The following is a 19,001-nucleotide window of genomic DNA, read 5'->3' as shown; positions in this document are numbered from 1 at the left end:
TGCTTAGCACCAAGCCCGATGTGGGGCTTGTTCCACAACCCTGGGATTATGTCTTGAGTTGAAATCAAGAGTTAGATGCTCAACCGACTGAGCCACCCAGGTACCCCAGTTCTTTTTCTTATCTAATTGTTCTGGCCAGGAAATTCCAGTACTTTGTTGAATAAGATTGGTGAGAGAAGGCACCCCTGATTGTTCTGGGGGGAGGGATCTGATCTTGGAGGGAGAGCTTTCTACTTTTCATCTCCATAACAAAGTTATGTACAACCCTCATTCTGTCAGCATATTATGTAAATGTTGAGAAATCTCCTTGAATAAATTGACTTTAAGTTACAGATATGAAAACTTAGTTGAGTATGTTAGTGTGCTTGTCATATATAGCCTTTATTATGTTGACATATGTTCCTTCTGTACCCAAATTATTGAGCATTTGTATCATAAAATGATGTTGTCATTTTGTCAAAAGCTTTCTGCATCTATCTGGTGTATTACATTTATTGGTTTGTAGATGTTGAACCGTGCTTGTATCCCAAGAATTAATTCCTCTTGTTCATGGTATATGATCCCTTTCATGTGCTGTTGAATTGGTTTGATAATGTTTTGATTTTTTCCATCTCTATTTATCAGGGATTTTGGCCTATAGTTTTCTTATAGAGTCCTTAGGGCTATGTTATCAGGGTAATGGTGGCCTCATGAAATGAGTTTGGGAGTGTTCCTTTGTCTTCATTTTTTGGGTAAAGTTTGAGAAGGATATTAACTCTTTAAATGTTTGATAGAATTCACCTGTGCAAAAATCTAGTCCTGGGCTTTTCTTTTTGGGGAGTTGATTACTGATTCAGTCCCCTTACTTTTATCAGTCTGTTCACTTTTGCTTTTTCCTCATGATTCAGTTTTTTTTTTTTAATTTTTTAAAATGTTTTTATTTATTTTTGAGAGAGACAGAGACAGAATGAGAGTGGGTTAGGGGCAGAGAGAGAGGGAGACACAGAATCCGGAGCAGGTTCCAGGCTCTGAGCTGTCAGCACAAAGCCCGATGCGGGGCTTGAACTCACAAACCATGAGATCATGACTTGAGCTGAAGTGGGACGCTAAACCAACTGAGCCACCCAGGCTCCCCTCCTCATGATTCAGTTTTGATAGGGACCTTTTTATGCTGCCGTGATGTCACTCTCCCTTCTTAATTTCTTATCTGGACACTGCAGTTATCTTCTGACTTTGTACCTGCCTCTGCTACTACCTGGTTTGATTCTTTAAGATGCTACTAGAGTGATCTTTACAAAATACAAATGCAGTCATGCCACTTGGTGCCAAGGATTTTCCAGTATCTCTCATACCATGTTTTTTCTCCCTCTTCTCTTTCTCCCCCTTTCACCCTAGTCACACCCTCATCCTCAGTATATCTTTATACGCGTTGAGAAATCTCCTTCAGCAAATTAACTTGAAGGGGAAATAGCATTTAGTAATCTCAAAAATAAACTCTGACAGGAATTTCAGTACTGTGGGAAAAGGAACTTGGTACATGATGCCTTTGCCTCTTACATCATCAGGTTAGCCCAAGTTTATCTCTACATGGCTGGCAAAGTAGGAGGGCCATGAGGCCTGGGCTATGGTGATTCTGGGTTAATTACAAAGTGGTAAGACTGGCTTCAGTCATGGATGGAGTCCTTTAGTCACAGATAATGCCTATCTGTTGTCAAATAAATTCACAAAGTTATCTAGATCACAGTAATGGTATATTTGAATGCTCCATATGCAGAATTTGCTACCTGCTAATCAAGCTTTAGTGGTAAACATTTCACATCAGCGCATATAATTAGACATTGATTTTCTCTTCAGAGGTTAGTTTTCTAGCATCTGTAATCAGCATCTCCACTTTCTCCCCATCTCATAGCTCTTTGAAGACAAAAGTCCTAGACCCAATTCTCCAAAATGGCGATTCTACTCCTGTTTTCTACCTTCTTTTGTTTTATAAGCCTGGACCAAAATCAGAGATTAATAAGTGGCTAGCCACAGGTCAAATCTAGCATATGAATTTTGGTTAGTCTACAGTTCCTAATCCAAATTTTAAATTAGTTTCTTGGGGCGCCTGGGTGGCTCAGTCGGTTAAGCCTCCTACTTCAGCTCGGGTCACGATCTCATGGTCCGTGAGTTCGAGCCCCGCATCGGGCTCTGGGCTGATGGCTCAGAGCCTGGAGCCTGCTTCCTATTCTGTGTCTCCCTCTCTCTCTGACCCTCCCCCGTTCATGCTCTGTCTCTCTCTGTCTCAAAAATAAATAAACGTTAAATTAGTTTCTAATGTTTAAAAACCAGGAAATTACAGATAAAATCCAGATTTCCAGCTTCTTTTGAAAATTTAAAGGTTTGGCAGTACTTTTTGTTTTGTTCTGTTTTGTTTTTTTTTCCCCATTTCAGTGTGGTGAGCTCTGACCCCTTTCTTGGATGTGAATTTGGTATGAACTCTGAGGTTGGCCACAAGCCCTGCTAAAGACCCTTCTAGCCACAAAGAAGTATTTGAGTCTATGCCCTTGGGGTCACTCATTCATTCATACAGACATATATTGTGTATCCAATGTACCTGGCAATTCTTGGTCACTTACATAGGTTCTTCTCCTTCACATAACATTGTCACTTTGATTTCATAGAAGCAGAAATGGAGGTTCAGAGAGTCAAATGGCAATTGGCAGAGCCAGATGTGATCTAGGTTATGTTTCATGATCTCTGGTTTCTAGGTCCATCCTAATGACCTACTTTAAAAGGCCCATCCTTTCCTCCCTTATGTCATTTTAACCTGAGATTTTTGCTTACAGCTTAAAATTAAGAAAGGACAAACCTAGGGGTAGCTTAGTCGGTTAAGCATCCAATTTTGGCTCTGGTCATGATCTTGTGGTTTGAGTTCAAGCCCCGAGTCAGGCTCTGTGCTGACAGCTTAGAGCCTGGAGCCTGTTTTGGATTGTGTCTCCCTCTCTGTCTGCCCCTCCCTCACTCATTCTCTGTCTCTGTCTCTCAAAAATGAATAAACGTTAAAAAAAATAAATAAATAAAGGACAAACCTAAAAACTGTCATGACACATAAAGATAGTTTGCAAAAGTTTCTGTTAGTCACTGTTTTCCCCAGTGGCTTCAGTATTTCATGCATTTTATTTTGTAACAAGTGTATTACTGTATTAGTTCATGTATGTATTCATTGGCTTTTCTGTGTAAGCATGATATACCAACATTTTTCTAGATTATCTCTAACCTGGCAGTATCATCCTTTTACGCAATTATTAACATCACTTAAATAGAATCAAAGAACAATAGAATTAGAAAAAAAAATTTTTTTAACATTTATTCATTTTTTGAGAGACAGAGCATGAGTAGGGGAGGGGCAGAGAGAGAGGAAAGACACAGAATCCAAAGCTGGCTCTAGGCTTTGAGCTGTCAGCACAGAGCCCGACGCGGGGCTCGAACTCACAGACTCTGAGATCATGACCTGAGCTGAAGTTGGACGCTTAACCGACTGAGCCACCCAGGCGCCCCACAATAGAATTTATTTTAATTCCTGAGGCAAAAACCTGTTCTCAAAAGTAATGTTTTCTGAAAATGACACAAGTGTACCCTTCAGCAGTAATATCTAGAGGCTATATAAAAGACACACATTTTCAAATAATACAGAAGCTTTAAAACAGATGTAGACACAAAATGCCCTCTGAACCCATACTTACTCAGTGACATTACCTGTTTTGCAGGGTTGATTCATCTTGTTTCTGATGAGTTTGGTCCTGTGAGAAATGACTACTGGCAGAAAAATGAAGGATAAAAGTGGAAATGAGTACATAACCACAGGTACAATCTAAGACTAAAACTGTGGGGCAGGCCACGTGAGCTCGCTGGCTGGTGTAGCTTGAATTGCAGAATGATTGAAATTGCCCCATTTCTGCATTTGTGAAATGGAGTATAATCACTGTGTTCCAGGGTGTGACTGACAAATACTAGCTGGTGAGTAAATCTTCATTCCCATTCTCAGCAGGTTAATGTAAGAGGACAGTTTTTGTTTTGTTTTTTTAAACACCATATGATTTAAACAGTTGTGTGAACCGAATCAATTAACAGAATCAATTAAGTTTCATCTATGCTACCTGGGAACAGTAGTAGTATTTATGTGAAAGTACATAACGTGTAAAGCCACATAAGGTAGATTATGTTAAAAAGAGTTAGAATTTTCACTTAAAATATATTTAAAAAAAATTTTTTTTAAAGAGTTCCTCTTCTTGCCAAAAAACCCTTAGATGTTGATAGTGGGGGGGGGGGGCTGTGAATAAATGGGGCCAGGAGGAATATTGGAAATCTCATACACACACACACACCACGCTATAATATATGTGACTTTTATGTATACATGTAAGATAGCTTTAAAAAAAAAAATATATATATACATATATACATATATATATGTATATATATATAACATATATACTAAAGCCCATAGGTAAGCTGGAACAAAGGCAGTCCAGCAGGGGTTGGGCCCCAGGGAGACAAGGCAGCCTGAAGGGGATTAGGAAGATTGGAGATTGGTTACATGGGTGGAGGACTTGAACAAGATATATTGAGGTAAATGGGAGTCAGAGTTTTTACTGTCCAGGAAAGGAGTTAAAAATACGTAAAGAGGGACCCTGTTTTTATTTATTGATTTATTTAAAGTTTATCCATTTATTTTGAGAGAGAGAGGGAAAAAGAGAGATTCCCAAGCTGGCTCTGTACTGCCAGTGCAGAACCCGACATGGGGCTTGAACTCATGACCTGCAAGATCATGACCTGAGCCAAAATCAAGAGTCAGACGCTTAAACAACTGAGCCACCCAGGCACCCCCCACTTTTTAAAAAAAGTGTATTTTGAGAGAGAGAGAGGCAGAAAGAGAGAGAGAGTACCATCCTATTTTTAAATACCAGTTTCCATCAAAGAAATCTTTGGAAAATGGCTTATCTCCAGGCTGAAGTGGAAGACACACAAGATAGGTCTGAAAGTATGGAAGTGTTCAGAGAAGAATGGTGGCTTGCCAGTGGACAGAGAAGCTAGCTTTCAGAGGCACCCAGTGGCTAAGGATGACAATTTGAACAAATACATGATGACAATAATGGATTTGCTCTCACTGAATAGGAATCTGCAAATCCATTTTGTTATAAATAATAAGTCATTATAGCAAAACGCCCATTAATAAAATACAGAAGGAATGCAGGAACTAGAAAATCACCATCTGGCAACTAACAGAGTAATAATTCAGAATTCAAGAGCAAAGAGCAGAGAGTTAATGGTGAATGAAGAACAAACTATGTAGCCTCAAAATATTACCTCTGCAAAATACTTAACATAAAGCTACATATTAATTATAAAGGGAAAGGATAACTTTATACTGGTGAAGCCTACTCAGATGATCAGTTAAATTAATATCACCAGCATCCGGACGGACTGACTTCGTAAGCGCCTCCTGGTAAGACACACTAAGAAGAGCATAGCATCACCTCTGTGATATTCCTGTAACAAAGGCATACTCTGAATCCAGTCATGAAGAAGCTTGAAACTCCCAATGGAGGGACCTCTATAAAACAGTCACCTTGTTCTGGATTTGAATGAGTCTTGACAACTACTAGGAACATGTGATGGTGGTTTGAATACTTCAACCATAAAAGACATAATGGGGCAACTGGCAAAATAAATAAAATTACCAACCTTTGTTCAAAAACTTTTATTTACTATAAAGACAAAACACCAAAATAGGTACAAATACTATAAAATTGGTTCAATGGGGTAAAAATTTTAATTAAAATATCTCGATATATTTAAAATAACAAAGGATACATTTAAGCCAAATTTTCTTAACCCAGAGATTTTTTTTTTTTTTTTGTAACATTTGCTTACATAGTAAGGTGCTAATAGAAGTTAGCCCTTAAGCCCTGGAAGTCTTAGGAATCATAGTCACACAGCAAATATAATTTCATTGTGAAAGTGAACTTTGGTAGAAGAAAAATCTATAGGACACCTGAGGTAGTAGAACCTGGAATAAACAGCAGTAGACATTATTTACAACTTGAGTACCAAATAACATTAAGAACACAAAAATAATTACACAATTTTCAGTCCAGCTTTGATCCAAAGAAAATAAGAATATTATATCACATTTGCATTGAAAACAAAACAAAAAACAAAACACCACAATTACCAGCAAGCTGAGGGAACTGCAAACAAACTCAAACAATGGATTTGGACATCTAGAGGCAGTTTGAGTTTGAAATGTGGTGGGCATGGTGATCTACAAAGTAATACTGATTAGCTGAGGTTCCTCAGTTTATACAGTTTACATTTCTGTCAGACACAGTACTGATCTGACCAGTGATCTTCCAGTACATCAAATGGCAAGAGTGCATCCGTTAAAGCTTGCACATGAGAAACTTGGAAACAATCTTATTAGAGTTGTGAAAATTCTAAGTAGTCACACACAAAAGATAGAAAATAAAAAAGAAAGTCAAGTACAACACATGTAGAGCTACCAAACTTCACATTTCGGTACTATTTTTAACTCTTCAAATATTGCCAATCTTCCAAAACAAAGGAATGTAAAATTTCACTAAGAGACACATTCACATAGAAAAAAAACCCAAAAAAACAAAAACCCAAAAAACCAAAACTGTCTTTTAAAAATTATATGCAATATATCCCTGTAAACTTAACTTGTAACTTATTTTACTTCCAATTTGTGTTGTACACTTAAAATGTACTCTATATAGCTTATTTAGTTTATCCTGAGTCTTTGAGAATAACCAATTCTGTTTCATTCTGCAACAATTCAACTGGCGTCTGAAGAGTTAAAATTTAACATCTCAAAAAGCTGTATTAAATATTTAATCAGTACTTGATTTTAAAAGACTCACAAAAAAAGGATAAAAGAGCTGCCATTTTCCTTCTAGATTCCATGTATCTGAATTCCACTCAGATGAAAACCATTAGATAATTGTGCAAAATTCAAGGATTAGTAAGTGGAATCCATTTGACTTTTCTTTCTGAACACATTTTCAAAGTCCCAAGCAGATTTATTTTGTACAAACGCTATTATTAATAGTTGGGTGATTAGTTAATTTTTCTTTAATGGTCAGCCAGGCCTAGTGGAAAGAGATGATGCATGGTAGAAGGAAAATAGCAGTCTCATGTTGTTATTAGTGGTGATGACGAATGATGGATTGTTACATACAAAGTAAGACTTCAGTGGTGTGAAGTTTCCTACAAAAGAAACCAATACATTAAAAGAACTCAAATAAATTTCAAGGTAATCTTGATCTTGGTTGTGAGCTGCATCACAGAGAATAGTTGATTTTCACTTAATTTATATTTAACCTGCATGAAAAGAGCAGTGACTGACTCAATGAAGGTAGTATTTTATTATATTCCAATTTAAAACAAAATTAATCTGTATTAAAAAAAAAACACTTGGAATAGCAAGATATTTAATAAACTCTAGTTCACATCTAGTTCTATTTTTTTTTCTGGTTTGAAAAGATCACCTTTCCCTGAATATTAAACAAAAGTGAAGGTGAAATGAAAATATAGAACCATAATTTCCAAAAACGAAATGAATGGGCCAACAGTAAAATGCACAGTGAACCACAACTGCCCAGGCATTTAAAAAATAAAGGTCAACTGTGGTTCATAAAGAAGTCATCAACTTTTAAAAATATATTTATTTACTGCTACTTATAGCATATTCCGATCTAAAAGAGGCAGATACTGATTTATAGCCAGTGACAAAAAACTGAACGGAATTGCAGAACCCCCTGCCTGTGATCATGATATGAAATGGAAGAATAATTGAAACATTAAAATAGATCCTGAGCCCCTCAGCTGCTAATATTGCTGAAAAAGTGCTCCAAAAAACCCCAAAATATGCTTCTGTTCATTAGTCATGCAAACTTCATTGCTTTCCTGTTTACCTATGGCCAGTTCTTTGAAAGGCACAGTTTATAGTGTCTGCACAAACTGTGGACTTTTGCATACTAAGCTTAGGTACAGATCATGATTTGTCAATCACATACTTAGGTAAGGGTTCCCACTGGTCTTGTTCATAGCTGTTCGTTGGCATGAAGGCCAGCAGATTATCAACGTGGTTCCCCACAAAAGTTTTTTTCTCTTGATGAGCATCCTGTCCCCATTATAGTTTGTGTAAATGGCTACCATGTAGTACGGAAGACTGGATGCTTCAGTAGCTCTCTTGACGGAGGTCTATCCTGAGGTTGAAGTTCCAAACACCGAAGAGCCACATCCCGTAAACCAGGAGACAAATGTGAAGGGATCGATGGAGCAGTAGTTGCACTTGCAATCTGTAAGAAAACCACCTGTGTTGAAACTTGCCACAATTGGAACTTCTGATGTATTAGTACATGTGCATAGATTTCAAAGCCTCTATATGTGCATCCTGTACACAGGCACTGAGGCTACAGTGGATGGACTTCCTTCTGACAATCTGTGCAAAAACTCACCCGCTGGATGGGAGGCTTCCTTCAAGAACCTTCAAATTTTAGGATTTTAGATTGATCAACTACATCTGGATCAGGTCGATCTATAGTTTTCCTTACTGTCTCAAATGAACAAGACTAAGTGCATCAAAATGGTCAGACAGGAAGAGTATTCAGTTTACTATATGCTTTACTCATATTCATTCTCCAGTATGGCTTTTGTGATCTTTGCTTCATCATGCATTTTCTAATATTCAGCACAGCGAGCTATTCCAAGTGAGCAAGACCAAACCTGGCCAGTACATTAGAAACACACCTGCACTGAATGAGGAAACAGTTCTAGGAGTGTGAAAAGGGCTGGAAGAAGTTATGGCAGGTGTGAGGTGCTGGGGAGCCAGTGCACAGGACTGATACTAGTCACTGTGCACACAGACAGCTGTGTGCTAAGGGCTTCACTAAGACCCAGAGGTAATTTTGTTTGTTCCCATAATAATCCCATGAAGTAGGTGCTGTTATTATACCTATTTTATAACCAAGAAAACAGAGGGTGGACAGAAATCATTTCCCTAGTCACACGGCTTTATGGAACCAGGGTTTGAAACCAGGTCTGTATGGCTCCAAAGCCCTAGCTTTTACCTAGCACAAGTCTGGATCAAAAGCTAAAAATCTCAACTATTCTACTATTCTTTGATGGAAATGGACAGACAGGATTTGGCACCTGACTTGGGTGTACATTTTTTAAATACAGAAAATAGTAAATCAGATTGTAAAAATTTGTGGATTATATACAGGAAGAGCTTTACATTTTTACACTTGAAAGTCTGAGATATACACATATTTCACCTAGGAACAATGACTCATTATTTGCTAACTCATTGTTCACAATGACTTTATGGAGCCTAACTACTGTGAAAAATGAGAACCAACTGTACATGCTGCCAGCATTCACCGCACCATATGAATTCCTGCATATGTATACATACATATTTATTTCAAGGAAGATCTGCCTGGACATTAGATTGAGAGTTAAGGAGAACCCATGAAAATCTTCCTCCTGCCAATTTTAGTGGAAAGAAGTAATTTTTATATCATAAATACCTTAAATATCAAAGCAAGATGATTGGAGTGTTTTTCTGCATTCCAGGGTGGTTTAGCACAAGCCATTTCTATAATAGCACAGCCAACACTCCATACATCACAGCTCCTACCATATTGCTGACCTCTTAGTACCTAAAATAAAAAAGAGAGTTAATTTGGAAATAGGATCCATTAAAAAAAGACAAAGACATTCTGTAGTTAACGGATTCTAGTTTTTTTATTTCAAACCAGGACAATGGTACAAACAGCAATTCCATGGACTAGTCTGATGTCTCATTTATTTCATCAACAAACTTAATCTGTGTGGTACAAAAAATATTTTGGAGAACTGGGAGATTCTGAAGAAGGATCACATCACAGAATTTCAAAGCAGCCCCAGTGCACTTAAAAGTTAATTATGGGGCCAAAGGACAACCAGTTATCATTACATATGAACACAAAGAGTTCTGAACACAAAAGAAGCCTAATTCAGAATTGTAATGTTTACTTAAACTTCTACTAAGTCCTGCTTCTGTGTCATCTCCCTTTTGAATAGAGAGAGAACAGTTGTTAAGATTTCTAATTATGTGCACTTTGGGCTTACTACAAAACAAGTAGTATAAATTACCCCAAAATTCTTTGTTAGAAATAGCTTTTAAGCAAATCTACGAAAACCCATCTTTTAAAATTTTGTCAAGACCAAGATAGAAAGGCAGGGATTAAGAGTCTGAAATCAAGGATACCATTAAAACCTTATTTTTAGACTCATGGACTTTTAAGTGGTAAGCATATACTGAATAACACCGCAAACTAATTTGCTATAATTCTGTCACATAGAACTCCAGATATTTTCTTTCAGCACACTCAAAGCTGCTTCTCACCTCAGGTGCCATAAATGCAATTGTCCCCAATAACTGTCCCTGAAACTCTCCTGCACCAGTTCCTTTTGATGCCAACCTGGCTGCAGCTCCAAAATCTGCAATTCTCAGTCTCTGACCTGTGCTGTCAATTAGCAAATTGGCACCTGTCAACAAAAACAGCAAATGACCTTGTATGTTAAAAAACAAAAGGATTCAAATCTCAGTAAAATACTACTAATAGGACAATCACAGAAGAACTGGGTATGTCAGAGGTTCAGAGAACTCTCCCCTCTCAATTCGAAGGCACACAGGTATCGACACGTAAAACAAATAAAATCCAAATCCTCAAAGGGAAGATGAAAGTAAGAAGGCATAAAGAGATACAAAGGCAGACATTTAGTGAAATGTCACTAAGTGTTGAAAGCCTTTAATATAATGAATCCCAACAAAAACCTTCCCTCAACATTAAAGTTTTAGTGTAGCTTACATTTTAAGACAAAATTTGTTGAAATATACCTAAGACCAATTCAAAATACACACTGTCAAATACTAGCCAAAGACTTTCATGTAAGGAAACCAAAGCTGCTCTTAAACAAAATAAACTGCAAAAGATTTGAAAGGCCTTTTCTCAAAAAAGTTCATAATATTCCAGTTATTTTAAATAAAACCAGGAATGGGAACTTTTGGGGAAGCAGTAGAGATCAGGAGACCAAGAAAGGTAATCAGAGACCTGAATTTTATACTTGGTTTGCCATTAGTTAGTTAGACTGAAAAAAAAAAAAAAATCAGCAGTAAGAATGGAAAAGTCACAGCCTAAGGAAGGCAGATTATATGATTCCAAAGGTTCCTTTCGCTTAGAATAATTCTAGTGATTTGAGTTACTCTGGAGAAACACTCCCATAGATAATCTCAAGTTAGAAATTATCAACAAAGGTCTGAGTTTTAAAACTACATTTGATTTCTACCTCTTGCTAATAGGTAGTAATGAAAAGAATTCTTACCTTTGACATCTCTGTGAATGATCTGGTTTTCATGGAGATATGAAAGGCCACGAAGTAATTGTTCAGTATAGTTAATAACTACTGATTCTTTGAAGGCTCCATATTTACTGAGCAAATGAGCCACAGATCCCCCTTTAAGACAAACATGTAATGATAGTTATCATAAATTTAAGCCAAATTAAAACCACTGATTACATTTTGGTTACATTAGCTTGCACCACATGAACTGACATTCATGTATGGAATGTTATATTTATACACTGCATCAGAAGTGAAACTGATTTAAAAACTAACACATTCCTAACAATTAGACATTTTCATCAAACTTTCATGAACTAGTTTTTTGGGAGGTCAAGATTTCAGAAAGCTTTAAAACTTAATAGTTTTACATGGAGCCATTTCTGAAATGTACCATTCACCTCTCTTTTTGATAGATACATAAAACACTTTTTTTTTTTTTGAGAGAGAGCATTAGGGGGGAGAGGCAGAGAGATTCTTAAGCAGGCTTCACCCCCCAGTGTGGAGCCCAATGTAGGGCCTGATCTCATGACCATGAGATAAGCCAAAATCAAGAATCTAATGCTCAATCAACTGAGCCATCCAGGTACCCCCAAAATACCTTTAAAAAATTTTTTTTAATGTTTGTTTATTTTTGAGAGAGAGTATGCGAGCAGGGGAGGGGCAGAGAGGGAGATAGAGAATCTGAAGCAGCTCCAGGCTCTGAGCTGTCAGCACAGAGCCCGAGGTGGGGCTCAACTCACAAACTGCGACATCATGACCTGAGGACATCATGACCTGCGACATCATGACTTCGGACATCATGTCCGAAGTCAGATACTTAACCGAATGAGCCACCCAGGCACTCCCAAAATACCTTTCTTAATAGTAAGATTTAAATAAACAGTGCTAACATGTTACTTAGCAGAAGGTAAAGAGAATAGGAGGAGCCAGAAGATCGAGCATTAGGCTTCATATTCTATTATCTACTAGTTGTGACCTGGTACAAGTCACAAACTCAGTAAACCTCACTGAGAAGTATATGTAATAGTCAACCTGAAAACAACCATCAACCTAGCTATGACCAACATCAGAGAACATATTAAGAATAAAAATCAACTCTTCAAACACAAAAAAATCTAAAAAGTTAAACCACTTATTCATTCATTACATCGCAAGTTACTTGTTTTACTGTATATATGGTATATTTTGTCATTATTTATTCACGTAGATAAGGTTCAATTTTATGCTTCATTGCTTAATTTTTCCAAGTTGTATCTTTTTTCTTTTTTCTTTTTTTTTTTTTTTAACGTTTATTCATTTTTGAGAGAGAGCACGAGCTGGGGAGGGGCAGAGAGAGAGGGAGACACAGCATCTGAAGCAGGTTTCAGGCTCTGAGCTGTCAGCACAGGGCCCAATGTGGGGCTTGAACTCAAGAACCATGAGATCGTGACCTGAGCCCAAGTCGGATGCCTAACCAACTGAGCCACCCAGGTGCCCCTCCAAGTTATATCTTAATTTCACTTTTATATTGTCATGTTAAAACATCTCAAATCTGTCCAACTAATGACAGCCACCTGGAAAAATATGGGTCTTATACATAGCGGTTTAAAAAAAAATTATTCTTATAAAAGAATGCTATATAATCATTTAAAAAGAAACAGACGGGCGCCTGGGTGGCTCAGTTGGTTAAGCATCCGACTTCGGCTCAGGTCATGATCTCAAGGTTTGTAAGGTTCAGCCCCGTGTTGGGCTCTGTGCTGACAGCTCAGAGCCTGGAGCCTGCTTCGGATTCTGTGTTTCCCTCTTTCTCTGCCCCTCCCCTGCTCACACTCTGTCTCTGTCTCTCTCAAAAATAAACCACTGAAAAAGTTTCAAAGTTAGAGACAATATTTTATTTGTATTTAAAGACAAGATATTTACAGTTTATATTATTAGGGTGATTTGCTTTTAGAAATTCAAGCTATTTAATAAAAATATGTATTCATCAAAATGTTTTTCCTAAATTTAACGTCAACCAGAAAGTTAAATTCATGTACTATTATTGGTAATTTAAAACATGAACATACCTGCCATCCATTCGATGAAGAGATTATAATTGCTCTTCTCACATGTGGCTCCCAACATCCTAATGATGTTGGGATGATTCAAATGGCTCATCATTCTGATCTCTTCTCTTAATGCTTCCACTACTTCTTCTTGCTCAGAAGATGTATTTCTGACATATGTCACCTGTTTCAGTAACCATGTTTACAAGGTTTTTAATTCTGATGAATTTCTATTTACAGTTTTCACTGACAATCTGATCTAAAATGGGCAAATTCATATTAGCTTATATAATAGGAATTGGCATTTATGCTCCATGGATGCAATGTAGATACTTCATAAAAAGCCAATTCAAACGCTTTTAGACAGGATGTGGCTTAAGCAGTGAAATATCAGAAAAGTGACAAAAAGATGGGACATAGCCAATCCTCCCAAACCGAAGACAGAATGAGAAAAGCCAATTCATGGAAGAACCAATGTGATTTAAAAATGAAAACTTAATTATTTTCTTATCTTGATAAGCATGCTCATCATAAAAAGTAAACTACCAGAGCCCCCAAGATGATGGTACATTGGTTACACTGCTAAAAGGAGTATGAAACCATACCTCTGTTTATAAAAAGCACAACCAAAAACCAAAAACAGCCACTATGAGGCCCACCTTGATGTTGCATCTTAGAATCGTCATGCATAGTCACACTTAAAGACTGTACTTTGAGGGATCGTTTCTATAATTTGTTAAAATAATCATGCTTCAGCTTTTCAATAGAATTCATGATGCTTTTGGTGCTTTGGCAGTATTTACTTTGAAATTTAGGTTTGTGATAATCAAAGAATGAAAGCATATACACAAAGGGACCTAGCCTTTACTTTTCTTATTTGCTCATGCTTCATTTTTATAATTTAAATCATTTATGTGCTCACCAGATATTTACCTGTTTAACAGCCATTAAAGTTCCAGTTCCCACATCTTGAGCCTGATAACAAGAAGAAAATGCTCCAAGGCCTATCTGCTGACCTTTTAGCCATTCAGTGTCTTCTCTGTAAGGTTGCTTTGCTTTGGTATGTCCTGGTAGAGTTTCGGGTGTCTACATATAAAATGAAAGCAATCTTTTTACTATTAAGTTAAAAGAGGAAGGATCTGTGAAATTAGCCTCGCAAAATATTATTCTTGTTCAGTCTGGCTTCCCAAACTACCTATAAAGTTGACCTCTGAATGGGCAGTGTTGGTGACCAATGTCAAATGCAGAAGTGATCACCATTATAGAACCAACCAGAAATGCCTTTGAAATAGTCAAGGAGTGTGTGTTTAAGCAATGACACGATATTATATACAATGTGTATTCTATGTGAAAAATTGCTTCTAATGATTAACTTGTGTAAAAAACATCATTTCTGAATTAGATTTTAGCGGTACAAAGAAACTCTAATCTCTTTAAGACTTGTACTTACATCCTGTTGAATAATGATGATATCCTCTCCATTTTCAACCTGTAGTTGAGGAACTATGGGGAGGGCATCCTGAGACGCTGACATTGCCATGGCAATTGCTAAAGCTTCTTCTTCTTCAGCTTCCATCTTTTCTTTGCACTTCTGATTATGATTCACATCATCTTTGTAGGTATCATCATTTTCATCCTTTTCAGGAGACAGGACAGCAACTTCTGACTTAAAAGTTACTGTTGTGTCACTTGAAGGCATAGATGCTTCAAGAAGGTCCTCAATGCTGGAATTGAGTTCTGTATTGACGTCTAATCTGCATTTCTCTTCTACTGGGGTGAATACTGTCTCATCACTGGGTATAACAGCACTACTGCTATTGCTGCTGCCACCAAAGCTGTCATCACATTTGGAAGTACTACTTTTCAGATCAAGTGTCATGCTATTCTTTGAGACATCTCCTTGTTTACTTGTATTACCTGGGGTAGGTCGAGACGGCTTTGGCCTGTGTATAGTACTAGAAGGCAGGGGTCTTGACTGAGTAAAGATGGGGGAAAGTTTATCTGAGTCTCTGTTTTCGGAACAGTTTCTCTGGAACTGTAGAGAAAACTTACGCTGTGTTTGAGGAGATGCAGAAGGTATTTTGCAGGGAATGAATCCCTGAGGTCTATGCTTAGCGATATCTGTTCCGGTACCAACTGGTGCAGATGGGGCAGATGAAGAAGGAGTTGACAAGGATGGAAACACTAATTGGGAATGATGAGATAAAGGAGAGGAGTTCAAACACTGACTGTGGGGTCTGCCTTTAGTTTGAACCACTGGCTTTGGTTGCTCCACTGTTGTTGAACTAGGAAGTCCTACTGAAATGCTGCCCAGTCTGTCAGTAACGTCTTCTGAATTGGCACTCAGTTTTGTGGCACACAGTACTTTTCCAGTTTTCTCTAAATGGTCTGTGTGCTCAAGGGAGCTGTTGTCTGTGGTTTCGGGAAAGCTGCTAGAGACAGATGCCTGCAAAAAGCTGTCATGTTGACCATCCAGATTGTCTTCTATGCCCAGCTGGATGGCCTCAGCGATTTCCATCTCATCTGCAATAGCCATCAGACGACGACGCATCCTGGTAAAATGAGTGGAACTGGAAACATTCAGCATTTCTAACAGTTTTGAAAATACATGGGGCACTGCAGTAACCATTCTTGCAGAACTCAGATAGATCCTTCGGGAGAGTTTGCCAACCATTGAGTGGGAATTATCAATGGACTGCAAAGCAAAGGTTAAGAGGGACAGCAGCTTTTTATACCTGAAAGAAAAAAACACATTCAATTACAAGTTAAAATTACTGCAAAATATACACAAATAAAAAGAAGCTTATACATTTAAAAACAGTCCTTTCAGTACAAAGGATCTATATATTTTCAATTAAATAGCCCAGGCTTGAGGTTTTTATGTCAATCAAATATTAAGGTATTAGTAGTAACCTGTATATGTTCTGTAGTTTCTAAGTCTTTCTAAAATGTGTCCTTCTTTGGGGAGGGGGGAGGGCGGGATAAGGTAGGGATGGGGTAGGAGGGAAGAACAAAGTAATGTATTTGCAGAAGAAAAATTACCTGACTTCAACAGGCTCAGCTTGTGAAACATCAGTACTGGCGATATGAGGGTAAAATTCAGCAGGAAATTCCAACAGCAGTCTGTCCATAAGACAAAGGCGGCCCAGAAGTTCTTGCCAGTTGTTTGATTCAGTTTGGTTTCCAAGAATACAACTTAAGACATAATCAACACCACCAATACCAATGGATCCTACAAAAAGGAAATAACAACTGAAAAATAGTGATACTAAAATCTAAAACATGATCAAAATAGCATAAAGACCAAGAAAAATACTCTAATTATATTCATTTTAAGTATTGTTTAGATTAATTCCTATTTCTAATGTTAGCTGACTGAATCAATTTACACAATTACTTCAAAATCCTGTATACAGCTGCCCTATCAGAGATTATGGGATTATGATAAGACCTGCTACATTTATTTTAAGTAAAAAGATTTTACCAGCTTTAAGTATTTCTCTGCCAACTGCCAACTCTCCTGCTTGGCCTTTGCACAATTCCAACAGGGTTGATATAGACAGCTGACTTGTGCGACTAAAAATGAAAGAAGCAACATCAGACTTGGATCTTATCCTGGATAAAATACACATTAAAAGGACAAAAGGACAATAGTAATGTAATGCCATATGAAAAGGTGGCAAAAAATAGTTTCACAAGTGTTTGCTTTTCCACCACTAAAATCAATTTACAGTGTTGCTACAGATAATATTCATTATTTAAAGTCTAATTTCATAAGCTTTACCTCATCTATGTTAAGCACAGAATCTTTACTAGTGGCTCCTAGCAAATGTTGATTTAAATAGCAAACCAGGTAGAAGGCATATTTTGATTACTTCATTAAAAAAGACAGAAGACTCATTTTGATTTCTGAATTTTCACTAAGAATCTCTTAAATTAAAAACAAAACCTCCCCCTCCAAAACCTTCATGTTCTCTTATATAGCCAGAGTGAGTTCCAAGTATCTTAAAACCTCTACTGTATTTTTTATAATGTCCATCATCAAAGCAACCAGGTAAACAATCTAACTTTAGAATTCTGGAAAGCACACAACAACTGCCACAAAAGCAATGAAGTTTTCAGAAAAATACTGATTCTCATACTGAAAAATCATGTGATTTTTCTGTGCATTTTGCTAATGATTTGTTAATTTGCCTGTTAATGTTCTTGAGATATTATAGGACTCTCCTTAATAAGAAAATCTCTAATACTTTCAATCCATAGGCTTGGATAGAGAAAACAATGGAGGAAAAAGATGTAATGAAATGAGAAGCAAATCAAATCTAAGCACCTAATTTTTGAGACCAGTTACAAATGACAGCATGCGATGGAAGGAGGAAGACAAAGGCTGGGCTGAGAGAGCTCCAAATGGGTGTAATGGCAGAGGCATAAGGGTGAGTCCATGCTTCCTTACCACCTGAGACCGGCTGGATGTGAAGAGGTGAGAACCACCAAACAACTGTTCCCAGCTATGCTCACTAAGTGAAAAGTCATCTTTTCCTCCCACTTCACAGAACGGGAAAATAAAAGTGAACCAGGGGTCTCATAAAGGCACAGCCTGAGCTTATTTTACTATGATCATGCCTCAACTTCTCTACCTTACTATCTCTACTCTCCCAGTTAGCATTACTCTTGCTCCTTGTCAGTTTTTATGGATATTGCAACGATGTATGCAATTTGTTATTGTTGTTTTAAACATAAACTGTCATAGAGTAAAATTCCATTACACAGCAAATATGGAATGGTTGGGTTTTTTCAACCAGGTATAATGATTTTATAGGTTCCTATCCTGTGTAACTCATTCTCTAAAATGAGATTATATTTGTATCAGCTACTATTCTTACCAACTGGCCTTGAGATTAAGGATATTGCTTTATAATAAAAGAAAATCACAACACAGTAATGTGGTTATCCATGCAGTTTGTTAGCCTGGTTTTTACTTGCCATTAGCCCTTCTCCCTAGTGCTGAAAATCTTTCAGTGTTAAATTTTAATTTCAAATCTCATTTTAGAAAACAATATTCAAAGCCTCATTTAATAAATATGTATCAAATACTCACCAGGTATGAGGCTTGTTGCTAGGCTTTTAATATAAGAGGGTTTGAAGCAGTTCATCAATAGGGCCTTACCTATTGGCATCTGCACACTTGACTAGGATGGTGTCTACAACTGGCCGGAGAAGTCTCTGCAGTTTGATTCTTTCTGCCAAACTATGGCAAGGAGTATATACCAGCATGGCTCTCAATGTTTTCTGTTGGGGGGGGCGGGGGGGGAAACCTGAAGGTCAGTTTAACTGCATTTGAAAAGCATCAGAGACTCTGGTATAATCTGAGACAATTTAATAAACACAATACATAATGATAGGAATAGATTTATAACCCATAAATAAAATAATCCATGAATCCATATTGATACAAATAAAAAACTGAATAAATAAATAGATGGGGTAGAAAGAAATGCTCTGAACTATTTCTATAATTTTTAAAGTATGTATTTCAAAATG

The 19,001-nt window shown here is 37.2% G+C and overlaps 1 protein-coding gene and 1 long non-coding RNA gene across 4 annotated transcripts in view; one reads left to right on the top strand and one right to left on the bottom strand.

Annotated features, from left to right (window-relative positions):
* Positions 1 to 19,001, top strand: part of LOC125935647 (uncharacterized) — a 76,103-nt gene that overhangs the window by 22,227 nt on the left and 34,875 nt on the right. Inside the window, exons 2-3 of one of the 2 annotated variants that reach the window (XR_007461726.1) lie at positions 3,726 to 3,822; positions 17,724 to 17,893. This is a non-coding gene — a long non-coding RNA (uncharacterized LOC125935647). Of the gene's footprint in view, positions 1 to 3,725; positions 3,823 to 17,723; positions 18,399 to 19,001 lie in introns of those variants that run through there. The other variant, XR_007461725.1, reaches the window with a different exon arrangement.
* Positions 6,341 to 19,001, bottom strand: part of MAP3K1 (mitogen-activated protein kinase kinase kinase 1) — a 78,441-nt gene continuing 65,780 nt past the window's right edge. For both annotated transcript variants that reach the window (XM_049649483.1, XM_049649484.1), the window contains exons 11-20: positions 18,628 to 18,749; positions 16,945 to 17,036; positions 16,503 to 16,692; positions 14,911 to 16,195; positions 14,394 to 14,546; positions 13,482 to 13,644; positions 11,416 to 11,547; positions 10,436 to 10,578; positions 9,576 to 9,707; positions 6,341 to 8,342 (exon numbers count right to left, since the gene is read on the bottom strand). In XM_049649483.1, the coding sequence (XP_049505440.1) occupies positions 8,193 to 8,342; positions 9,576 to 9,707; positions 10,436 to 10,578; positions 11,416 to 11,547; positions 13,482 to 13,644; positions 14,394 to 14,546; positions 14,911 to 16,195; positions 16,503 to 16,692; positions 16,945 to 17,036; positions 18,628 to 18,749 (2,562 nt within the window). In that variant the 3' untranslated portion in view covers positions 6,341 to 8,192. The remainder of the gene's footprint in view (positions 8,343 to 9,575; positions 9,708 to 10,435; positions 10,579 to 11,415; positions 11,548 to 13,481; positions 13,645 to 14,393; positions 14,547 to 14,910; positions 16,196 to 16,502; positions 16,693 to 16,944; positions 17,037 to 18,627; positions 18,750 to 19,001) is intronic.

Source organism: Panthera uncia (genome assembly GCF_023721935.1).
Source record: "Panthera uncia isolate 11264 chromosome A1 unlocalized genomic scaffold, Puncia_PCG_1.0 HiC_scaffold_17, whole genome shotgun sequence".
In the NCBI taxonomy this organism is placed as follows: domain Eukaryota; kingdom Metazoa; phylum Chordata; class Mammalia; order Carnivora; family Felidae; genus Panthera; species Panthera uncia.
Note: the sequence above shows the minus strand (reverse complement) of the source record. Positions and strands in the feature narration are given on the sequence as shown.